This window comes from Oncorhynchus clarkii, chromosome 14 (genome assembly GCF_045791955.1).
Source record: "Oncorhynchus clarkii lewisi isolate Uvic-CL-2024 chromosome 14, UVic_Ocla_1.0, whole genome shotgun sequence".
Lineage (NCBI taxonomy): Eukaryota > Metazoa > Chordata > Actinopteri > Salmoniformes > Salmonidae > Oncorhynchus > Oncorhynchus clarkii.
Window position 1 is genome coordinate 2705280 of NC_092160.1, and position 24522 is coordinate 2729801.

Consider the following 24522-nt stretch of genomic DNA (forward strand, 5'->3'; position numbering starts at 1 on the left):
ACTCAAAGTTTAGAACTTGAGACTTGCCTGTCTTGACTTGGGACTTGAGTGCTAAGACTTGAGACTTACTTGTGATTTGTAAAACAATGACTTTGTCCCATCTCTGGCCGCTTGCATGATCTCATATGTGTCTTCTTGAACTCTTGAGTTTAACTCAGTAATCTGTCTGTCTAGAATATTGTTCCAAAATTGCCTCAGGTCACTGTCACTCTTTGATGCTGGATGTTTTCCCTAATGAAGTTGTGACTACACTGTCTGCCAATTTTACAGGCAGTTTTCGCTGCCGTGATGCGCTCACATCCCAATTATTAATATCATGCTTAATCATCACCTCTTCAGTTACCTTGAGAACTTTATCAAAGTCTCCCTGAGTTATCTCTGAACATAGAAAAGCTGCTTTTGAGGATTTCAATTAAAACAATACAGTCCGTCACAGATAATGTAGAGCTTTGTAATCCCTTCGTAGAAAAATCCCTAGTGTCAAACAATTTACTAAATGTGACTAACAGGAATAAAAACTTCTTGTTCTGGATTTGTTGTAAGAGGGCATCGGCTTCTAATTTGGTTTGTCCACAAGCCTCTTAAAAATCTGCAGGAACTTTTAAAATGACATCTAGCAGTAACAGCACTTTACTCACTGACCCTGATTTTGAACTCCAACGTACATCCGTGGATCTTTCTAGCTCGAGACATGGTCTATCGGGATGCAACTCTTTCTGTACTTCTATGAATAAGAGCATGTCTGTGGGATCCACTCATAAATGTGTGTAGCTGGTTTACTGTGTCAAAAAAAAGTACTGACATGTCCCGACACTTTTGCCACGGTGCACAGAACCAAATTCAAACGGTGGAAGTTGCAATGCACATATACCGCTTGCTTAAATGTTTGCTTCAGTAGGACATGTACCCCTCATCTGTTCCCTGGCATGACTGAAGCGCCATCGAAACAAAAACCCACACACAGAGTGGGATCCAACTCCAGGGGTTGCAACACTTCCAGAGGAGAGGAGACGGTGGGGTAGGCAAGCATGCCTGGATCAACATGGCATTGGCGGTTGTGATGGCGGTTGTTTCTATCCTGGCGCCACCTGTTAATGTCTCATTCTGGAAGATATCGGTAGATTGATCCAAATTATTTTCTGACACACACTCTATAGATTGACATTTGGTTTGCCATTGCTAGAACTACTAAATGACCTTAGCTGGTGAGTCAATTCTAGTAAACTAGCGTGGTAGAGCTTGCTAGCTTATGAGCTTCAAGGTTTATCCACTTGACATTATCAATTACCAATTTTTGGAATAGACACTGGCTGGAATGCATTTCTCACCAATCAGCATTCAGGATTAGACCAACCCATTGTATAACACTCAATATTTCACTTAAAAAGGGAGTACAGATTTCACCTGTAGTCACCTGGTCAGTCTATGTCATGGAAAGTGCAGGTGTGCTTAATGTTTTATGTACTTAGTGTATGTCGAATAAAAAAAATATCACGACATGGATAAAGCACATTTTGTCGGTAAACTTTCCAATGTGACAAAACAAAACGTTAGACAAGGTGGGACTATTTGTGTCAGTAAAATGTATTATTTGAGAAATGTCGGTGCGCAAATATTGATAAAACAACCATCATATCGAAGTAAATTTAAAGTCACGCGATAAGATATTGTGTGGTCGTCCCACTACAACTCGGGATAGCATGCAGTTTATTAGACTATAGATACAATACATTGTAATTATTTTGATAGGGTAGTGAAAGTGCAGGGTGATGAGCTTTGATGCTCAGTTTCCAATAAATGGGGGCGAGGGTCTTATTCTGGTGACATGATGATTGATGATGGCTGCCGTTTGACAAATAAAAAATAATCTCGTTTTAGGGGATACCTAGTCAGTTGTACAACTGAATACCTTCAACTGAAATGTGTCTTCCGCATTTAACCCAACCTCTGAATCAGAGCGGTGCGGGGGGCTGCCTTAATCGACATCCACGTCTTCGGCGCCCGGGAGCAGAACGGCAGATTTTTACCTTGTCAACTCGGGGACTCGAGTTGACAAGGTAAGGCCAGCAACCTTTTGGTTACTGGCCCAACGCTATAACCGCTAGGCTACCTGCCGCCACTTTAGCCATAATAATCTCATCATGTTGGCTGGCCTACCTGCACTAAATCTGCAAGCCGGGCGAGATGTTGGCTAGAGAGAATGTGCCAAAACCAGAGTGGGCACATTTACTATTTCACGACAAAACTATCAGTGGAGTTGAAAATGCGATGGAAAAACATTGAACTACAGATTTTCATTCAGTACATGAAAATGTAAACGACGAAGTACATTTTATGTGCACTAAATCATCACGCAATCAGTCTTTATGCGGAATAGAGAATATTCACATGAAAAACTGTCACCAACTGGATGAAAAACCTAACTTTTATTGAGAACTGTATTTGTATGTTGAATTTGTGGACATTTTTATGAGTAGTAACAAAGATTCAGACACCCAGTCTACCTCTCAGCATGCATGTATACAGAACCACAGGCTATTTACATGCCGTACGAAGCCAAAACCTGATGGTTCAGCATTCACCACTATATCTTTACCATTTTTACATACATAAATAATCACATTCAACAGCACCATCTTGTGGATATCAGAAATGTTTAGGTAGCAAACAGGAATGAGAAAAGGCAGTGTGTGTGTGTGTGTGTGTGTGTGTGTGTGTGTGTGTGTGTGTGTGTGTGTGTGTGTCAGTGACAGGGAGGATTATTTTTTATGAGCATGGCTTTATTTCTATTACAGCATATTGGATGACTGTCATTCATAGTCCATTTACCCAGCTCAATGTAACGTCAATAGGTTTAGGCTACTACATGATGCTCACATTTTCCCCATACCCACCCAGCCAAACCTTCATATCATGACCGCTATAATTGCTACGCACAGCCTACATTGTTGTCACGTCATAGTCAAGATAGCTACTAGAACTAACACGTCAGTAAACCCGTTAGCTACAATCATGCAGTACAGTGTACAGTCAGAAAGCTGTTTATTTGTTACACTGGTGGGCCTCAGGGGCAATAAATGAATAAAACCAAAAGCTTACCTTGACATGGAAGAGTTCCAGTGTTGGATAGCCATAGCCAGATAGCTTACATAGCATCCCTCTCTGTTTGAGCCGGGTGTTTGAGTAGGCTAAACTAGCTTCTCCTTAATTTTGGAAAAATGAATTTGTTCAATAACGGTTCAACTATTGTCTTTCTCTCTCTCTGAGTCAACTACTCCCCAATTTTATGCACTGCAGTGCTAGCTAGCTGTAGTTTATGCTTTCAGTACTAGATTCGTTCTTGGATCTTTTGATTTTGATTGGGTGGACAACATTGTCAGTTCATGCTGCAAGAGCTCTGATAGGTTAGAGGATGTCCTCCAGAAGTTGTCATAATTAGTGTAAGCCTAGGTTTTGTATTGAAGTCAATGTACCTAAGGAGGACAGAAGCCAAATGTCCTCTGGCTACACCATGGTGCTCACCTACAGTGCTGCTGAGGCTACTGTAGAACTTCATTGCAAAACAGTGTGTTTTAATCAATTATTTGGTGACATGAATATATTTAGTATAGTTTTATCTAAAAAGGATAACTTTTTTAAATGTTTCACTATTTACATTTTATGAAATTCACTGAGGAGGATGGTCCTCCCCTTCCTCCTCTGTGTAGCCTCCCCTGGTGTGTGTGTATGAATGTGTGTGTATGGGTGTGTCTTGTCAAACCAAGGACCAAAACATACTGCATCTGACAAATGTGACACAGCAGCATATTTTCATATACACAGTGGTGTAGGGCAGTTTCGCGGTACCCGCCGTCAATGCATAAATGTTTGCCTAGATTTTTACTACAAGCCGATGTCATTATTCTGCATGAAACAGAACCAGCTGAATGTATCATGTTGCAGCAGAAGCAGCAATCTTTGTCTGTGTACGCACTAAGTGGCACCATATTCCCTTTGTAGTGCACTACTTTTGACCATGACACATAGGGCTCTAGTCAAACATAGTGCACTATATGAGAATAGTGCCATTTCGGTCGCACACTGTCTTGCACGCCAGTCCCCAAGGCCATGCTTTGCAGCTGAAAACCAGTGGAGTTATGTTATTTATACAATGTCAAGACAAGGCAATTTAGCCTACTCAAGAAAGGCCACTTATTTGTCTACTTTCAAACATGACCCATGAATGACACATCAGTTTCCAAACTGAACAGTGAAAAGTCAGGGGGTTGTGAGACAGTTTAAGAGTCCAGGCATCTGTCTGAACATTGGAAGAAGAGGAGTCAAATACAACAGGGGAAAATGTCATAACTACACTGTCTGTCTGTATCCAGGGACAGTCAGGCACTCAGTTGAAAAATCTCTGTGTCGGCATATGCTGGCTGTTTGAGAGCAACTGGCACAAGTTGAACCATCTGGCCGAAGTTCAAGAGGCATTTGAATCCAGACCATTCTCCTAACCCTCCTCCCATGCACCCCCCTAAAATTTGCTTTGGGGTAAGGCAGGAAGGTTACCAGAATCTGTGAATCATTGCAGTATGCCACTTGTAGAGAACTGAATGGTGGAAGTGTGTTTTTATTTTCATAGGAATGCATTGTTGTACTACTTCAGGTCCTTTATGGGCAGTGGAGAGAATGGCAATGAGGTGGCTGCATAAAAATACAAATGTCAAACTCACTCCGACAACATTGGATCCCCTCTATGTTAAAACATCCATGTTTAAACTCTTAGGCAGGCAGACACAGAACCATCTCTCTCAAACTCTCATTTATTCTCTAATTCAAATTTACATACGAATGCCATTATAGCATAAGAAATTACTATCTGCTAATTCATAATGGCTCTGCATTGTTTGTGTCCTGGCTAGAGAATGGGCCCTCTGTGGCCTTACACAGTGGTCCTGTTCAGGGGTCAGCTGCCTCTCGCCCTGCGCTGCTCCTGCCACCGGTTGCAGAATAATACAGTCACAGAGACAAGCTAGTCATCGTTAACCATGTGAGTCAGTCATTCAGCACAGCCATGTTAGTCAGGAAGGATTGTAGGAACAGCATAGCAATGCACAGAAGCTGAATTTTACAGCAAAATCTCTTGTCTTTTTGCGTCGTGAAAATGTATACAATGCTTTTGATATTTCACAGTTCATATTTTTCTTACTTTTTTAACTCTGCATTGTTGGGAAGGGCTTGTACGTAAGCATTTAACGGTAAAGTCTACACCTGTTGTGTTTGTTGCGTGACAAATAAAATTTGATTTGAAATCATTATGTAGGATATGTGACTCATTTTTCCCACCATAAATCAACATCACTCCTTTGCAGTAATACAACAACATTATACTATGCTTGGCCAACTATTTTGTGTTATCGGTAAAACTATAAAGACTTGTTTTTAACTGAAGCGTTGAACAATCAACAACTTATTTTGCATTTAACATGGGGATAAAGTTGTTCAACAGGGGATAAAGTTGTTCAAAAAAGTTAACTTTTCGAATTTGGTTTTCTTCGGGAGAGTAGGGGGGGCTAAAGCTTCCTCCGAATTTTCCGGGTTTCGCTGGTTGAGAAGTTTCCTGGGGCGTATTCATTACGCCAAGTTGGTTTCAAAACATTTCTAAATTTAAGCAAACGGAACGAAACGGGGAGGAACCTACCTGAATTTGTCCAATAGAAACCAACTGTTTGTACTAATGATTACACCCCTGTTTTGGTTGCTAGTGAGAGACGCTGCAGAAACAGTACAGTATGGACTGACACGCCGAAACCGTTAACTTTTGCAAAATCAAGTACATGTACTCTTTATAGGTGCATTAGTCGGACAAAGTCATAGCTATGGCGCGAGACTGCACAACACGAAGTCTGGACAATATTGATCTCTCTGCTTTGAGGGTGAGTTCTGGATATACCAGAGTCTAATTAACTGAAATGTAGACAGACCTTTGTGTAAACATTGTTGCTGCAGATGTGGGTTACACAGTTTCAATCTCTATTTAAGTCATTTCAGGAAACGTTACGTAAAATTAAGTTAGCTAGCTACTTTGTTACAAAAAGTTAGAGCTTTCATGTCACAGTAGGCTTTTAAGAATCCATGAATCTTACAGTTTTCGGGTTCGTTTCGCTTTCAGAAGTTAATATGTTTTTGGTTTACTGGATTTACAGCTGTTTCAGAAGTAGTAACTTTTTAAAGTAAGATTTAGTAATATGACATGTTGGCATGTTACAAGTGTGAACAAATGGAACATACTTGTAGCCAGCTATGCCATGCAATAAACCATGATGACCTAAAGGTCAGATATTATTAAACATAAGGTTAATTCAAAATTACTTTATTTGTATATTTTTGTGCTCTTCCATTTAATTTGAAATAATGTAATGTTGTCGTCTTGTTTCAGGATCCTGCTGGAATATTTGAGCTGGTAGAAGTGGTTGGAAATGGAACATATGGGCAAGTCTACAAGGTTTGTAGTTTGTGTCAGACCCACTCTCCTATTCTTGTCTTTGACCATGATTACAATTGCAGTTGTGTTGTCAGTTGCAATGATTTGCATTTTAAGGAGTATATAGCAATATATACTATGCAAACATTGTATGGCACCCTCTTAATCTTTAAGTAAAAAGAAATAAAATGAATATAGCAATACTACTCATAATACTATAGCTGTCAGCAGTTGATGGCATGAAAGTTGGTGTAGTTCCCATGAAAGCACTCACTAAGTGAGAGAAACTGTGACCTAAATTGGCTTACCAACACAAGCATCTTCAACACTCTTGGGTGGAGTCAACTTCCTTATCGAAATCAGCTTAACTGAACCCTTCAGTGATGGTTTGTGGTTTTTTTTTTTTAACAATTGAGGTGTTTTAAATTATCTTGATAAAGCTGGGCCTTTCGAGTAGTTCTTGCCACGTTCTCACATATGTGTCAACTCAGAGCGTAAGGTAGCAGTTGGGTGGATACCTTAGGTTGCACAAGCCTTTGATTTACAAGAAAGGAACCTGTTCAAGATCCAGTGCAAAGAACATAAAGAATATCTATCATTATCAAGTGTACATTATTTTAATATCACTGGAGAAAATCACATTTTGTCTAGTTATATTCAAAATTGCACGAAAGTCCCTACACATTAGTTAACATAGTACCAATAAATAGACTGTGATGTTTTGTTGATGTAGTACACAGCCTGTCAGTTTCTGCAGGTATCTCAGCTGAATTAAATACATCTCCTGTCATGTGGATCAATGTCAGAGTTGGCCATTAGTGTCCAGAAGACTTCCTTTTCCACTTCTGTGTGCAGTGCACAGTTTCAGCCCCATGTTAACAGGAACAGTGACTTTACACAGAGCAATAGCTTATCCTCCACTCAAACTACCCGAAAAGTACTTTCCAAATTCCTAGCCATTCTTTAGGTTATATAAAATCCAAGAAGTGTGTTTAGTAGTACTGTGCACTTTAATTACCCAGCCAAACACTTTCCCTCTAATGTGTTTATTAAGTCAAGGTCATACATTCTGTATTGTTTACATGTATGAGAAATATTGCTGATTGTTTCTTGGATTTTAATCTCTGAATCATTTTGTTTCACTAGAATAATCTAAAGAAAGTGGTGGGCCTAACTCAAAGACAATCATATTAAGTTATTACAAATTTTGTTGGCCACATGCTCCAGATACAACAGGTGTAGACTTTACAGTGAAATGCTTACTTACGAGGCCATTCCCAACAATGCAGAGTTAAAAAGTAAGACAAATATTTGCTAAATAAAAAAGGAAATAGCGACACAATAAAAACAATAACGAGGCTATATACATGGAGTACCAGTACCAAGTCAATGTGCAGGCGTACGAGGTAGTTGAGATAATTGAGATAATATAGTATGTACATGTGGGTAGGGGTAAAAGTGACTAGGCAATCAGGATATATAATAAACAGAGTAACAGCAGCGTATGTGAAGTGTGTCTATGTGTCATTGTGTGTGTGTGTGGTGTCAATATGCAAGTGTGTGTGTGTTTTGTGAGAGGATGTGAGAGGATGTGAGTAGATGTAGTGTGTGTGCGTGTGTGTGCGTGTGCGTGTGTGTGTGTGTGTGTGTGTGTTTTGTGAGAGGATGTGAGAGGATGTGAGTAGATGTAGTGTGTGTGCGTGTGCGTGTGCGTGTGCGTGTGTGTGTGTGTGTGTGTGTGTGTGTGTGTGTGTGTGTGTGTGTGTGTGTGTGTGTGTGTGTGGAGTGTCAGTGTAGTATGTGTGACTGTGAGTAGAGTCTATTGAGTGTGCATAGAGCCAGTGTAAGGGACTCAGTGCAAAACAATTAAGGTAAATAAATAATAAAGGGGTCAATTTAAATAGTCCGGGTAGCCATTTGATTAACTGTTCAGTAGTCTTATGGCTTGGGGGTAGAAGCTGTTCAGGTGCCTTTTGGTCCCAGACATGGCACTCTGGTACTGCTTTCCGTGTGGAAGCAGAGAGAACAGTCTATGACTCTTGGCTGGAGTCTTTGACAATTTTTCGGGCCTTCCTCTGACACCGCCTGGTATAGAGGTCCTTGATGGTAGGGATTTTGACCCCAGTGTTGTACTGGGCCGTACGCACTATCCTCTATAGTGCCTTGTGGTCAGATGCCGAGCAGTTGCCTTGCCAAGCGGTGATGCAGCCAGTCAAGATGCTCTCAGTGGTGCAGCTCTAGAATCATTTTGAGGATCTGTGAAACCATAAATAATAACACATTTATTGAAGTGGTGTAACACATCTAAGTGGTTTATAACACCTTATGTACTTCCAAGAAGTGCATCAGATTTTGTCTGTAGCTAGGTTTCTATCCAATTTGTGGCAGATTTTCATGTGAATATTCTAAAATCTGCATAAAAACAATATGAGCATTTTATCACCAGAGATGTTTTTCCATAAAATTGACTTGTTGCGGATTGTGATGTCCTAGTGCACAAATAACTTTGGCTGTTACTGAATAAAAAATACAGGTTAAATGGATTTCCATCGCATTTTCAACTTTACTAATGGTTTTGTCACAATTTTGTTTTTTTAAAGCTAAATGTGCCCACGGGTGGTCTTGGCACTTGTGCGCTAGCCAACAGCTCGCAGATACAATTCGGGCATAGCCTACATGGTGAGATAATTTTTTTTATTGGTCAAACGGCAGCCAAGCATTGATCATCATGTCACCAGAATTAGACCCCCTGTATTTATTGGAAAGGAGCATCAAGCTCCTCACAGTGCACTTTCACCACCCTATGAAGTTCATCATAGCTTATTTAAACTGTCGCTTAATAAACTGTATGCTTTCCCGAGTCATAGTGGAGGACCACACAACATATCATCACATGACTCCCAAGTTTACTTCGAAATGATGGTTATTATATCAATATTTTGGCACAAAAATATCCCACCTTGTCTTGCGTATTTTGTTTTGTTGACATTTGGAAAGTTTACCGGCATGTACTTTATTTGCATAAAGATGTTGGATGGAAACCTGGTTATTGTTGAGAAATATGAGGTTGTGGGTGTTTTCTGCAGGCAGCATAGATTCATTACATTAGTAGAGTAGTGGTTGTTGGCTACAGACAGGTAGAGGGCATTGGTCACAGTGTACAGATGTAGGATCTTAATTGGATCACCCTGTTGAAATGCAGGAAATGTAAAATGTGTAGTGTATTTGAGGTTTCAAAAGGCTTCTGAAGTTTGTCATTTCTACTTAGAAATTTCAGACTTGATTTTCCCATATGAAAAGTGTATCAACCCCTTACAAGAATATACATTAGTTATAATCCACGTAATAATTCACATTTCCTGTTGCTCAAGGATTCATTTCCTGTTGTAGCAAACTGGCTCACATTAAGATCCTACATATGTAAAAGGAAATTCTATTTTTGAAGCCACTACATCAGGGCATCTGTGGCTTTCCTCTCCTCTCAGAATCTTGTTCTTTTTCTTTTCTCCTGCCAATTTACCCGTTCTGAAAATAGAACATCACAGGGAATGCGCGTCTGTGGAAAAATATCGATTTTGAAATTGTTTACTGGGCTTGTTCTGAAGGCAGCGAGTCTTGTTTTTCAGTACAGTCTGAAGTCTCGGTTTTAATCATCCGTCCCCTTGGGATTTCAGGGTAGATGTCTGATCGATGCCACAGTTTTGTTCCATGTTGAATGTATAAGACGTGACAATTACTGGCAGGCTGAGAAAACAAAAAACAGTCTAGTTTGCTTCTCTGCTTCTTCAAAGGCCTTAATAAAGGACTATCACTTTATCGGTGTCCCAAAGCAATACACTGGTAAAATTAGCATCTGATTTTCTTCAGTCTTACAGTACACTTCATGTTAGATCTTCAGCAGTTTGCAATGCAAAGCTATGCTGTTGTTAACATGATGTGTGGTGTGATCTTTGGTGAGAGCAGTGGAAATGGCAGAGGTCATGCCAAGAGAAACACTGATGAGAATGTCCACCCAGTAAACTCTCTCAGATGGGTGACCTTTGTCAAATTATGTTCAATGTCTGTTCTTCAACACTCCAATCCATAATACGTCATGAAAGATGAGATAATATGTATCCAAATTCAATAATTAATAGCAATTGCAAGCAACACAAAATACAAACAACATATTACTTACTATTCTTTGATTATTTCTCGCTCGTGGTATCTGTTAGAAAATAATATGACTTCAGTTCACAGGAGGTTGGTGGCACGTTAATTGCGGAGGACTAGCTCGTGGAAACGTCTGGAGCGGCAGGGTAGCCTAGTGGTTAGAGCATTGGACTTAGTAACCTCAAGTTCAAATCCCCGAGCTGACAAGGTACAAATCTGTCGTTCTGCCCCTGAACAGGCAGTTAACCCACTGTTCCTAGGCCGTCATTGAAAATAAGAATTTGTTCTTAACTGACTTGCCTAGTTAAATAAAGGTAAAATAAAAAATAAATACAAATAAAATAGGTGGAATGGTATCAAATTCGTCCAACACGTGGTTTCCATGTGTTTGATGCCATTCCATTTGCACCATTCCAGCCATTATTATGAGCGGTCCTCCCTTCAGCAGCCTCCACTGCTTCAGTTCATATAATACTGATAATACCATGCAGTTTTATTATTCTAAGGTAGCTGGTTTGTTGTTATGCTCAGAAGAAGCTGACTTGGCACCAGTGTTGATCTATTGTTTCCAGTCTGCCTTCACTTACATGGGAGGCTATTTTTTACCCTGTCCTGTTTTGCTATTTAACACAGCATTGTTATCATCTCATTGTTAAACGCTGAATACTCTTTTTTTTCTCTTGTAAGTATTTTGGATCATCTTGTTCTTATCTTGTGTCTCGCTGGTTTCATTTTTAGAACCCCCAACTCCCCTAATCTCTTCAGCTTTTAGGGTGTTGCAATTTGTATGTCAGAACGCTTTCTTAACATAGTAAATCTTACAGAGACCCATCCATGCTGGTTAAAAGGGTGGTTTGTAAGCAAGGGGTCACATGATGAGCGTAGTTTCCCTGAGGTCGTTTATCCTCTGGGATCTTCATATTTTTTGGCAGCAAAATAGGACGGTCCATTTAGAGATACCTCATATTAAAAGAGGATCTTGTGTGATAGGATCTCTCTCACTTATCCCAGGGTGAACCTTATCATGTGACCTTCCTGTGTTAGTATGAGTGGGAGATGGGTTGTGATTTGTTGCACCAGTGATCTCATCTGTGTCTTCTGGGGATACTGTAATCAAGGGTGTGGAATTATTAGCCGTACAGTAAATGGTTTAATCCGTGCCATTTTCAATGTTCAAAAGTTGCATTTTGTTTATTTTTGTAGGGTTCAAAGATACATTCCTATTGTAATATGACTGTCTCGTTGCATATAGAAATATCTCATCCTTTTGTTCTTAGGGTGGCTACATCTAGGGCGTATTCCTCTTTTAAATGGGTACTTCCCTATGCAAAAACTCATGAAGTGTGAAAAATTGGGTCAGGCCAGGCTTGCACTGCAGTGACAGAGCAAGACAGTGATGCAAGGCAGGAGAGCTGTCGTCACTTGCATGCCTCCAAGGTCTGATATTGAGAAAGTCCCAGTATGTCGGGAATCATCACGAAGCAGGCAGGCTCCACTTTGACCTACAGAGAGGAAGCGTCTTTCTCAACACACACTTCCTGAACCGCAGTCACTGTTCAAACCACTTGGACGCCTGCCTGGATCTGGTGACGTTATCCCAGTGCCCTCAGCTCTGGAAGGGCCATGAAAGGGCCCCACCGTGGTGTTGAGATGTGGGCTCATTGTATGCGTCCCAAATGGCACCCCTTTCCCTGTTTATTGCACTACGTTTGACCAGTTCCCGTAGGGCTCTGGTCAAAAGTAGTGCACTACATAGGGAATAGGGTGCCATTTGAGATGTGGGTGCCATTTGAGATGTGGCCACCAAGTAGACCTATGTTTGGGTAGGGAAAGAAGAAGAATGCCCTCCATGCGCACGGGGTAGGAACTGTGGTATTGGGTGATAACCCTGGAGACTGGGGGGGGGGGGGGGGGGGGGGGCAGCCTGTCTCTGGTGGAGATATTTCTGTCCAAAGGGGGATTTCCTCATTATTCCCTAACCCAACTGTGAAGCCCATAATCTCCCATCGCATTGTGTCTAATGACCAAGCAGAAAGTAGTGAATGAGAAAAAGCAGATTTCCATCAGAAGAAAGGCAGTGGCACTTCCATCAACACTACTAAGGTGTTGATAAGAAGTGTATTGTGATGAGAGGTTCATTGCACAAGATTAGGTCTTTACCATGCAGATTGAGTTTCAGTGTTGATTGAACCCAGAAAATATCGACAGTGAAAATATAATATAGATGGATACTTTCCATATGCCAGTAGTTAAAGTGAGCCCTTCACATTTGGTTTAGGAGCCGATCAATTTCTCTTTGTTGGATGACTTGCTCGAGTGTCTCTTTATTAGAATGGGGAATGTGATTTATGCAATGCGTGTGTCCCCCCCCCCCCCCCCCCCCCACACACACACAAATTGAATGTGTTTCAGAGAGAGCATGCTGTGACTGTGTGTTGTGTGGAATGCTGAAGAGGTTGTAGGGGTTTGAGCCGCGGGCCGATTAGTGGACAGTTTGCTCTTTTCTCTCTCCTCTCCTTTGATCATCAGTAGGAATGTGCTCTCATGTAGTCTCTTTATGGCCTGCTTTGGATCATGTGCACATGCTTGCAATCATTATTTGTCAAATACTAATGACTCTGGGGCAGCATGCATACAATGCCAGTGAAGTGTATTTTTACAACATGAATAAATAGTTGACTATGGTAGCTACATGTATTATTATTGAACCTGACATGTTGGGCAAAGGTTTTGCTGGCATGCAACAAGAAGCATTTTGTAAATGGGAAATCAAATGATCTGCTACTTCTACAGTCGTTTTGTGAGCTTGAGACCTAGCTATTATCTTACTGTATGTCATGCATGTTCAAGGTCTCAAATCACACTAACCCAAGGAATTATTCCTCTATGTTGTAAAAAATGGTCTACTCTGCAGTGCCCACAACTGATGGTGAATTGTCTGACCACCAAAAGCATTTTTCAACCGTTTATTAACCAACTTCATTTTTGTTTCCCTTTGAAATAGCCTCTATAAAAGCTTGGCTTTGTATTTGGAGAGTTTGCCTGTGGCAATGGAACACAGCCAGCTTGAATGTTTAAGACTCATTTTTGATCAATGCAAGACTGTGTGCCACAATCCCTCTTGTGACTAACATGTTTTTCTACAGAAGTCAAATACATCTGTAATTATGTAAAGCAATTGTAAAAAATAAAATAAAAATGTTGAAAAAAATCCTATTCTGATCAGACTATTATCAAAGTAAATATTAGTGACTTTGCCTAGAAGTCTATTGATAGTATTTGGTCATTAGCCCAAACAGTTTTCAGCTCATTGTTATTGTTAAAGAGAATCATGTTTTAATCAGATTTGATTATGGGGCTCTTGTTATTTTCCCATATGTGCTTGCTCTCTCACTCTGCTAGTCTGGCACAGGAAGCTGTGTCCATTTTAACTCCTGCCCGTGCTTTTGGGGAACACTGGCCCACATCCTAATTGAACCTGGTGCTGAGTGTCTGCTTCAGAAATCTGTTCACATGGTGTGGCCTGCTGCTGTCTGCCCAACCGCCAAACAGCAGTCTGCACAGACCGCTCTCTAGTATCTTCTCACATTGATGTCCTACAGTACACACAGCTATCAAAGATAAACATGGGCAGTCAATGGCAGGAAATGGCAATGAACATGCTATCACTCAAAGGCACTCAAAGGTTTGCATGTTTATTTATTTTTTATTGCAAACTGTACATAAATAAAATAGGGGTTTATTCCAAGGCAATCTGTGGTTCGGATCGTTATCACATATGTGAGTGATTAGTGATCCCTCATTTCTGTGGATGTGCAAGACTGTGGTTACGTAGACGAGCATATTGTGCAAGAGTGCAGCTGCACAATACTATCCCACTGGGCACAGACGTCAGTTCAACGTCTAGTTTTAAATTACATTTGTTTGAGTTGTCTAATGTGAATTCAATGTTAAATCAACAACAACAAAAAATCGCCATGTCATTAGATTTAGGTTACAAGTAAAAAAAAAAAAAAAATCCCTTAGGCTGATGACTTTTTGCAAATCCAAACAGTTTTCCACGTTGACTCAACTTCATCACATTTAATTTTTGTTGTTGAAATGATGCGGAAACAATGTTATTCTATCAGTTTTTGCCCAGTGGAATGTGATTGATACTAGACACCAAGTTTGCATTTGTGGAACGAGTAGGTGTCTTGTCAATTGCCATTGGGATATATTGGAACAATACTGGCAAGCTACCAACAGATAAACTCTCTCTAGGTTTTCCCAGATGTGTCCATAGTTTTCAAAGCTGAGTTAGAAACTCTGCTTTAGATAGGTAGCTTGGATCTAAATGGATAGCTAAATCTCCTGCCTATACTCGTAATATCCATATATTAGAGTACAGAAAGCATCTTGGGAATTAAAAGACAACCAAAGTGTTCTCAATCCTTATGCATTTCACTCCCCTTTTCATGTTTTGTTAAGGTAAAATACGGTGCCTTCGGAAAGTAATCAGACCCCTTGGCTTGTTCCACATTTTGTTACGTTACAGCTGTATTCTAACATGGGTGAAATAAAACTATCTACACACAATACCCCATAATGTCAAAAGCGAAAACAGGTTTTTAGAAATGTTTGAAAATGTATTACAAATAAAAAACAGAAATACCTTATTTACATAAGTATTCAGACCCTTTACTATGAGACTCGAAATTGAGCTCAGGTGCATCCTGTTTCCATTGATCATCCTTGAGATGTTTCTACAACTTGATTGGAGGCTACCTGTGGTAAATTAAATTGATTGGACATGATTTGGAAAGGCACACGCCTGTCTATATAAGGTCCCACAGTTGACAGTTAATTTCAGAGCAAAAACCAAGCCACAAGCCAAGCCATGTCGATGCACAGATCTGGGGAAGGGTACCAAAACATTTCTGCAGCATTGAAGGTCCCTAAGAACACAGTGGCCTCCATCATTCTTAAATGGAAGAATTTTGGAACCACCAAGACTCTTCCTAGAGCTGGCCGCCCAGCCAAACTGATTAATCGGGAGACAAGAACCTTGGCCAGGGAGGAGACCAAGAACCCAATGGTCACTCTTACAGAGCTTTAGAGTTCCTCTGTGGAGATGGGAGAACCTTCCAGAAGGACACCCATCTCTGCAGCACTCCACCAATTAGGCCTTTATGGTAAAGTGGCCATAAAGTAAAAGGCACATGACAGCCCGCTTGGAGTTTGCCAAAAGGCACCTAAAGACTCTCAGACCATGAGAAACAAGATTCTCTGGTCTGATAAAACCAAGATTGAACTCTTTGGCCTGAATGCCAAGCGTCACATCTGGAGGAAACCTGGCACCATCCCTACGGTGAAGCATGGTGGTGACAGCATCATGCTGTGGGGATGTTTTTCAGCGGCAGGGACTGGGAGACTAGTCAGGATCGAGGGAAAGATTAATGGAGCAAAGTATAGAGGGATCCTTGATGAAAACCTGCTCCAGAGTGCTCAGGACCTCAGACTGGGGCGATGGTTCACCTTCTAACAGGACAACGACCCTAAGCACACAGCCAAGACAACGCAGGAGTGGCTTTGAATGTCCTTGAGTGGCCCGGCCAGAGCCCGGACTTGAACCCAATCGAACATCTCTGAAGAGACCTGAAAATAGTTGTGCAGGAACGGTTCCCATCCAACCTGGCAGGGCTTAAGAGAATCTGCAGAGAAGAATGGGAGAAACTCTCCAAATACAGGTGTGCCAAGCTTGTAGCGTCATACCCAGGAAGACTCAAGACTGTAATCACTGCCAAAGGTGCTTCAACAAAGTAAAGGGTCTGAATACTTATGTAAATGGTATATTTCAATTTTTATTTGTAATACATGTTCAACAACCTGTTTTTGCTTTGTCGTTATGGGATACTGTGTGTAGATTGATGAGGGGGAAAAAAACATTTTAATACATTTTAGAATGAGGCTGTAACCTAACAAAATGGGGGAAAAGTCAAGGGGTCTGAATACTTTCCAAAGGCACTGTACACCAGACTAGTGAGAGCATTGTTGTGTTATGGGGTGAAGTGAGTAGTTCACACCTGCTAACTGGCTACAAGCTATTTGGTCATTGTTAGTTTTCTAACCTGGATAATCACTCGCCAGTCCAGCTTCCCTGCCCCATCCACCGCTGCCCCTTGGACACTGATCACTTGGCTACATAGCTGATGCATGCTGGACTGTCCATTAATCACGGTAATCCATTCTGCTTGTTTATGTTTTATCTGTCGGCCCCAGCCGCACTTAGGCTCTGTGTGTAGTTAATCCGACCCTCTCTGCCTAATCAATCGCCATTCTACCTGCTGTTGTTGTGCTAGCTGATTAGCTGTTGTCTCACCTACTGTTTTAGCTAGCTCTCCCAATTCAACACCTGTGATTACTGTATGCCTCGCTGTATGTCTCTCTCATATGTCAATATGCCCTGTATACTGTTGTGCAGGTTAGTTATCATTGTTTTAGTTTACAATGGAGCCCCTAGTTCCACTCTTTATACCCCTGTTACCTCCTTTGTCCCACCCCCCACACATGCGGTGACCTCACCCATTACAACCAGCATGTCCAGAGATACAACCTCTCTCATCATCACCCAGTGCCTGGGCTTACCTCCGCTGTACCCGCACCCCACCATACCCCTGTTTGCGCATTATGCCCTGAATATATTCTACCATGCCCAGAAACCTGCTCCTCTTATTCTCTGTCCCCAACGCCCTAGGCGACCAGTTTTGATAGCCTTCAGCCGCACCCTCATACTACTCCTTCTCTGTTCCGCGGGTGATGTGGAGGTAAACCCAGGCCCTGCATGTCCCCAGGCACCCTCATTTGTTGACTTCTGTGATCGAAAAAGCCTTGGTTTCATGCATGTCAACATCAGTATAGCTGTGTTTGCATCCTGAATAGGTAACACGGTGCTCTTCCTGGATACAATTGAATGGAATGGTGTATCTCAGTCTTAACCGATGCTGTACATAGTCTATTGGTAAATCTGCTACGTATGTGCAAACAAAATGCTTGCAGTGGGTAATTCCGAATGACAAAGTAAGGAAAAATCATTTGTGTAAATGCACTGAGGCAAGAAAGACACATATGCTTGCATTCTGTCCTCTTATTAAAAAAAGGAATGTTGGTCACAGTTGTCCTCTTACTGTTGTTAAAATAAATAGCTCTGTTGTCACAAAATTACATATCCATGAATGTGATTTGAACCTTTTGCTGAGTTTTTTATAAATCATTCGTAGTGTATATGCAGCATTTCCCAGCTTTAACATGGGAAACTATCTGCTAAGATCTTTCTCAATTATCTCCATCAATTATTCTCCATCTCCGTGCACTTTATTACAGATGTGCACAAGTGCACTGTATTACAGTTGTCGTGTCACAATCTGTCAGTGAGCATAGCCACATATGAAAGTTCAGTTCAGTTCCTCTCTCCTCGGGGATAGGTGATTCTAGCATTTAGAGCAAAACTGCACAGTGCTATTAACAATACTGGATGATAAGTGCTTGCTATGCCTGTAGTCTGTGTTCTGTTAATTTTTTAATTTGGAGAATAACCGTCATATTCATTACATTCACTCCACTGCTTAAGTAACTCAAATGTATGGCATCTGTCAAAATGGCAAATTCATTTGCAAAATAACGGTAAAGTGCAATGGACGAACATCAATCTGCCTCAGCCCACTGTGCTGTGACTGAACATAGACGAGATGGCTGCAGTCAATGGGAATGTTACAGAAGCCTCTTATTGGTTTACGAGACGCAGCTAAATGCATTGTATTGATTATGTGATTGTCCCAGCTGAATGCTCCTCGCTACACTCCTGATTTGAGAATAGGATATTGACTCATATGTTACGAAAAACATTTCACGTGGGGATTGTTTTTTTTCCGCCACAAATTGACATTCATTGCAACAGTTTTCAGGATGGACAGTGTAACTGTTTCTTTGAATTAGATTCACAAGGAGTATTGCTTCATTTTCTCTTTAGAATTTTACTGAAACTCTTACACCATATACTAAGTGTGACTTTTTGCTTGCCAAATCAGACATATGAAATATAGTACGCTTTTGTATGTGAAATAAGAAATGACAATCTTAGCATAGGTTATAAGAGTTGTTCTCAAGATTGGTGGAGTAAAACTGGGATTTCTCAGGTGGATAGCATCATTTTTGTGGTATTTTCAAGTGACTCAATCTCGCCATATGTACATGATATTCCGTAGACAACAGTCAATTGTGTTGGATGATATGAGCCATTTTTCAAATAAACAAACAATGGAGGTCAGTCTAGTGAAACATGTACTGCTCCAGCTCAGGCCCGTGTTCCATTTTCTCTACACACTTTTCGCAAATAATTGCTTTAAGAGTTGCTGTACCTAGTTTTCTGCTCCTTAGGTTCTGACACATACACAAAGTTTTTAAAAAATTCACTGCTCTCCTACCTCTCTCTTCCTCTTTTTCTGCCACCAGACTCAGTTACAGAAATAGCTACATTTTCCCCTTCCTCAATTTACCTCACCTGACTGGTAGACATGGTCTTAGGCGCTAGACTTTCCGTTGCGGTTGCCAGTATGGTTGTTGCCCTGTATTGAATGATGTGTATGTTTAAAAAATATATGTTTCATAAAATGCTGTGGTTGTCTCAACAATAACCTTAACTACTGCATAATGTTTGTGCAAGTAGCCCAACTGTAATTATTATACACTAAATTCATTGTCTTACTTTTTCCAATGTGTCTTGAGTGACTTTGTAACCTAATGTTCTAGGGTCACAGTACCAAATTTGCTTAATAACTCTTAACAGTATACTCGCCATCATCATCATAGACTTTGAGTGTCCTCGATTGTCTTAGATATTATTGGCGTCCGATGGCCATTCTGTCCCTAACTGTTATACTGACTGTCCTTGGGTCTCAACAGGGGCGACATGTGAAGACGGGACAGCTGGCTGCTATCAAGGTCATGGACGTGACAGAGGTAAGAAGGCCACTTCCTGGTTCCTGTCTCCATCCCTCGCTCCTTGCACTGAAAAGCCACCCAGACATAGGTAGGGAGGGCCACGGCCGTGGGACTGCCACTCTGCCGAGTCAAAGGGGCAAGGAGGGGTTTCACACTCAGATCAGTTTACCTTCAAAGACAGTGTTTTATTTAAGAAATGCAAATGAGGCCCGGTTAACACGGCACACCAAAGGTTATTATATCCTGAGCTGTCAATCAGCAGGTGAGAACACTGAGAGCCATGTTTGTTCAGGGAAAGTTTAATCATCTCGTTCCCCTCAGGGCAATAAAGCTACCTGGTGATGAGACTATGTACTGTATAGAAACTGATTGATTTGGCCCTCCTGGCCCGCTACAAGAACAAAGAGGAGCGTTATTACAATAGCGCAATGTGTACATGGCCAAAGATTTAATTAAATCCATTTTTTTTTGTGTGGCTTTGAGGTATATTTTAAACTAAGATCTGACTTTTGGGACCTGAGGAAGGATCAACAGTATCAGTCTCTGCAGTGCAATCTGAAATTTTGTATAGAGTGACTGAAGTTCAACACACCGCACGAAGAACAACAACTTATTATTTTACTCAACAGAGAATATAAGACACAGTTAATCAATACAGCACAGTTTCAAATGTATCATCATAAAAACATAGCATTAAAACTGATATTAAGTTTTCCAATATCTATGTTTTGATCTAGACTTGCTTTTTATTAGATCAGCCTTGAATTGCTGGCTGAAACTAAAGGTGTTGTATTGGCCTAATACGTAAAGAATGTCTAAGGTGCCGAGATGAGTTTAAAAGGCCCAGCTCATTGTATTGAACCCCAGAGAGTAAAAGCAGAGGAGATAACGCCACAGGCTCTCGGACAATAATCTCTCTCTTCTCAGCACACAAATGCCTTTGCCCTTTTCCTGTCCATCTTGTATTGTCTATCTGCCCAGGGCGATAATAGCAGGACATTTCCTGTAAAACTGAATGGCCCCTCACTGAAGGCCCAGGGCCCAGGCTTCCTACTCTCTGCTTCAACACATCCCTCCCGACAGTCACATAACTAAACACCCCCCCCCCCCCCATACCCTACCCTCACCCTCGCTCCCTTCCCTCGCTCCCCCTTCATTAGCCCCTACTCCACAGGCTGCCTGGCCCCAGACCTAGGGCCCAGCCGCGGCCCGGTCACTTGCCTCGACCCCTCTTGGGGATTGAGACATTGTCCTGTACAGAGAGCAGCTGTGCCGGGTCCTTTCCGAGCAGGAATGTCCTCTCTTCTTCCTGGTTTGATTTAAAGGGAAAGGAAGGTTCAGTGAAGGCATGTGGTTGTCTCCCTTTCCAGGACAGAAAGGTACCATTCTTTAAGAGAGGTCACTGAGCTGTATGAAGGGTCAAATGCCTATCTTGAATGGAACGGCTGTTTCTCTCGGGGTCAGGAGACAGGAGCAGGGAGGCTGTTGGTAAGGCGAGAATAGAGAGAAAAACTGCCCGGTGTCCCCATTTAAACCTGTTATGCTGCTACCGTTTCGGGAAAAGGTCATTTCCCACTCATATTATTATATAGTAGGCTATTTTGGGTGTGTATTTGTTGTTAAATATGTGAATTGGCAGATTATCTTGTTATTATTTTTGGGAGCTCAGTATCGTTATTAAACCACACAACCTATCATCCCCTGTAAATCAAATCAAAGTCTAATTGGTCATATGCACAAGATACACTGTAAACAAATCTTTTAAGTTTTTTGGGGGGGAATGAACTAGTCTACAGTAGATGTACATATTTGACCAAATCAAAGCACATTAGGCTGAATTTCTAAGATATGTTCTGGGCAGTAGCTAAGGGATGTTGTGGTTTTCCTGTCAGGAAAGACAGTGTCACGTTACAGTCCATTGACTATAGGCCTACTACAGTATGAAAAACCCAGGGAATAGAAACGCAATGCATAAGTGTGTCATGCTTTTCCAAGACTTCACACAGAAACAAATCCCCTTCAGGCCCCTCTGACACACACTACTGCTTCTTAAAGAGAAGCTGTCTGTTTCTATCTCCACGCCAAAGACGTACTCTGCTACATGAGCCCTCCCTTAGCCTTAGTGAGGGTCTATCAGTAGAGTGTATGGGAAGAAGCAAATCAACATATCCTTAGTGCCCCATGCAATGTAAATATGAATGCTGAAATGGACTCCCAAGCCCACATGCCATAATTGGTGAGAGACTGAGCCAGTGATGAAATTATCACTGCTGTTGATTGCAATTGTGTTGGCAGGCTTGTGGGTCACCAGTATGGCGGGCCCAGCACATATCCACCATCTCTGTTTAACTTGAATGTTGGCTTAAAAGTCAACTGTAACTGTTATGTGCTTGGGCAGCAAGAGAAGCAGGGTTTTCACTCACTGGGTTTTGGGTTGACTGCATTACAGCCTGCTGTTTTCCGTTGTCAAGTTTGATATTTAAAAAAAATGTAATATCCTTTTTTTGTTTGCAGGAAGAAGAAGAGGAAATAAAGTTAGAGATTAATATGTTGAAGACATATTCCCATCATAGGAATATAGCTACATACTATGGTGCCTTTGTGAAGAAGAGTCCTGCAGGTCAGGATGACCAGCTCTGGGTGAGTGGCTGCTTTCCATCTCTGTTGATTTCTCCTCACTTCAATCATCTCATCTCAATAACGCCATCATCTTTAAGAGAGCCTGTATCTCTATCTATATGTATGTACAGCTCATACAGCTTCTTTAGGTTAGTATGCACCAGTGGAGGCTGCTGAGGGGAGGAGGGCTCATAGTAATATCTGGAACGGAGCTGATGGAAGGTTGTCAGGAAAAAATGGGATACCATTCCACTTATTCCGCTCCATTACCATGAACCCGTCCTCCCCAATTAAGGTGCCACCAACCTCCTGTGGTATGCAGAACATGGTTCCAGAATGCATAACAAGGGCCAGGAGTTTTTCCTGACACCGTGACCTGACCAGGGAAACCTCAGAGCCCTTTAACTCATCTAAAGTCCAAGTTGTATCTGGATGTGCGTGTGTTTTAGGCCTCGCAGTTGTAGTAACAGGGTTCTGCTGGTGGTCTGGCATCTGTCTGAGCCATTTCCTCTGTGTCTGTGTGTGCCCTTGCTGTGTAGCTGGTGATGGAGTACTGTGGGGCGGGCTCAGTCACTGACCTAGTGAAGAAGACTAAAGGGAACTGCCTGAAAGAAGACTGGATCGCCTACATCTGCAGGGAGGTCCTCAGAGTGAGTACTGCTGCTGGAGATAAGCCATTTAAATAGGACTCTCCACAAACCCCTGGGGAGATGTAAAGGTCCTGAGAATCATTTCGGAGAGCTCTTCTCATCCTATATCGGCCATATTGTAGTGGGTGCGTTATTGCATTGGACTTGGAGCTTTTGCTTATAAACTTATGGTAGAACGGTAATGGAGGGTTAGACGATGGCTCACAGGGGCAGATAGCTGCGAAGCACGGTGAAGTCATTATCTTAAATAAAATAAACTTCCTGTGTTTATTTTTAACTCCTTTGAAGCAGTGTATGATTTCTGTGCCTGTTCTGTTGGACAGCTCCCAAGCCCCAAGAGAGAGAGAGAGAGAAATCATGTGATGTGTACAATGTGTGTGTGCATGCGTGTGTCGTGTCCTGATATTGTGTGTGTTTGTGTGTGTCAACACAGGGCCTGTCTCACCTCCACTCACACCACGTCATTCACAGAGACATCAAAGGCCAGAACGTGCTGCTGACTGAGAACGCAGAGGTCAAGCTGGGTAAGGACTAGGAGACAGGGTCAAAGTTCAACTCACAACCTACACAGCCACAGTGTCACTGTCACCTCAGTATTTGCTTGCTCTCCCCTTGTAGGTGTGGTTTAATCTGTTTGAACACTGTGTATTGTCTTTGCCAGTTGACTTTGGGGTGAGTGCTCAACTGGACAGGACGATAGGGAAGAGGAACACCTTTATTGGGACTCCTTACTGGATGGCCCCTGAAGTCATTGCTTGTGACGAGAACCCAGACTCTACTTATGACTACAGGGTAAGAGGCCGCCATCTCTACTGGAAATGCTGTTTGTGTGTGTGTGTTTGTGTGTGTGTGTGTGTGTGTGTGTGTGTGTGTGTGTGTGTGTGTGTGTGTGTGTGTGTGTGTGTGTGTGTGTGTGTGTGTGTGTGTGTGTGTGTGTGTGTGTGTGTGTGTGTGTGTGTGTGTGTGTGTGTGTGTGTGTGTGTGTGTGTGTGTGTTAGTTAGAGTTCTCATTCTGAGGCCGAACCCGACGGGGCCCGACAGCACAAATTCTGTGAATTGATTCTGGCCGGGCGGGTTTTGGTCTTACCGTGCTGTTTAGAGAAAAGAAAAGTGGTGCGTGTCTGCGCATCTTTTAGCCTAATACGACATTTGTGACCATGATTCAAAAAAAAAATTCTGATGATTGAAATGTTTCAAATTGGGATACGTGCACTCGGGAGAATGATGATCCACAAGAATACGACAGGCAGTACATCTCAGTATCAGGAGAAGCCCATATTCCTATAGCATCTGTTAACGCCGGTACATCCTAACAAAATGCACCCTATGACTGCCCTGCCAATGTGCCTTGCTGGACCTTGTAAACTATCGAATGTAGACCCATAGCTGACACAAATATTTTCCTAATCAAACATGCATTTAAAACAGGGCTTTTGAGCCATTATTCAAAATGGATGTATGGCAGAAAATCTACTTTTTTAAATGTATTGTTTAATTATTCAAGGCTCCCTTTGTTATTTAATTGAAAAAAATGCTTGATTGTATTTCAAGGCATGAATGACTTGTATGCTGTGTAATGACATATATGAATGAACGATTGATTGATTATATTAAAGTAGGCTAAGTTACGTTAAAACAACTAAAAAAGGATGCGAT

General features: G+C 41.6%; 1 protein-coding gene across 10 annotated transcripts in view; it reads left to right on the forward strand.

The window, feature by feature from the left end:
• The first annotated feature begins 5725 nt into the window (after positions 1–5725).
• LOC139366123 (mitogen-activated protein kinase kinase kinase kinase 4-like) overlaps positions 5726–24522 on the forward strand; it is a 56579-nt gene continuing 37782 nt past the window's right edge. For 9 of the 10 annotated variants that reach the window (XR_011626721.1, XR_011626722.1, XM_071103239.1 and 6 more), the window contains exons 1-7: positions 5728–5918; positions 6422–6487; positions 19559–19615; positions 22112–22237; positions 22756–22866; positions 23300–23390; positions 23528–23658. Coding sequence is in view for 8 of the 10 variants with exons in the window: in XM_071103239.1 (XP_070959340.1) it covers positions 5862–5918; positions 6422–6487; positions 19559–19615; positions 22112–22237; positions 22756–22866; positions 23300–23390; positions 23528–23658 (639 nt within the window). In the remaining 2 variants the exon portion in view is untranslated. Of the gene's footprint in view, positions 5919–6421; positions 6488–19558; positions 19616–22111; positions 22238–22755; positions 22867–23299; positions 23391–23527; positions 23659–24522 lie in introns of all 10 variants that reach the window. The other variant, XM_071103241.1, reaches the window with a different exon arrangement.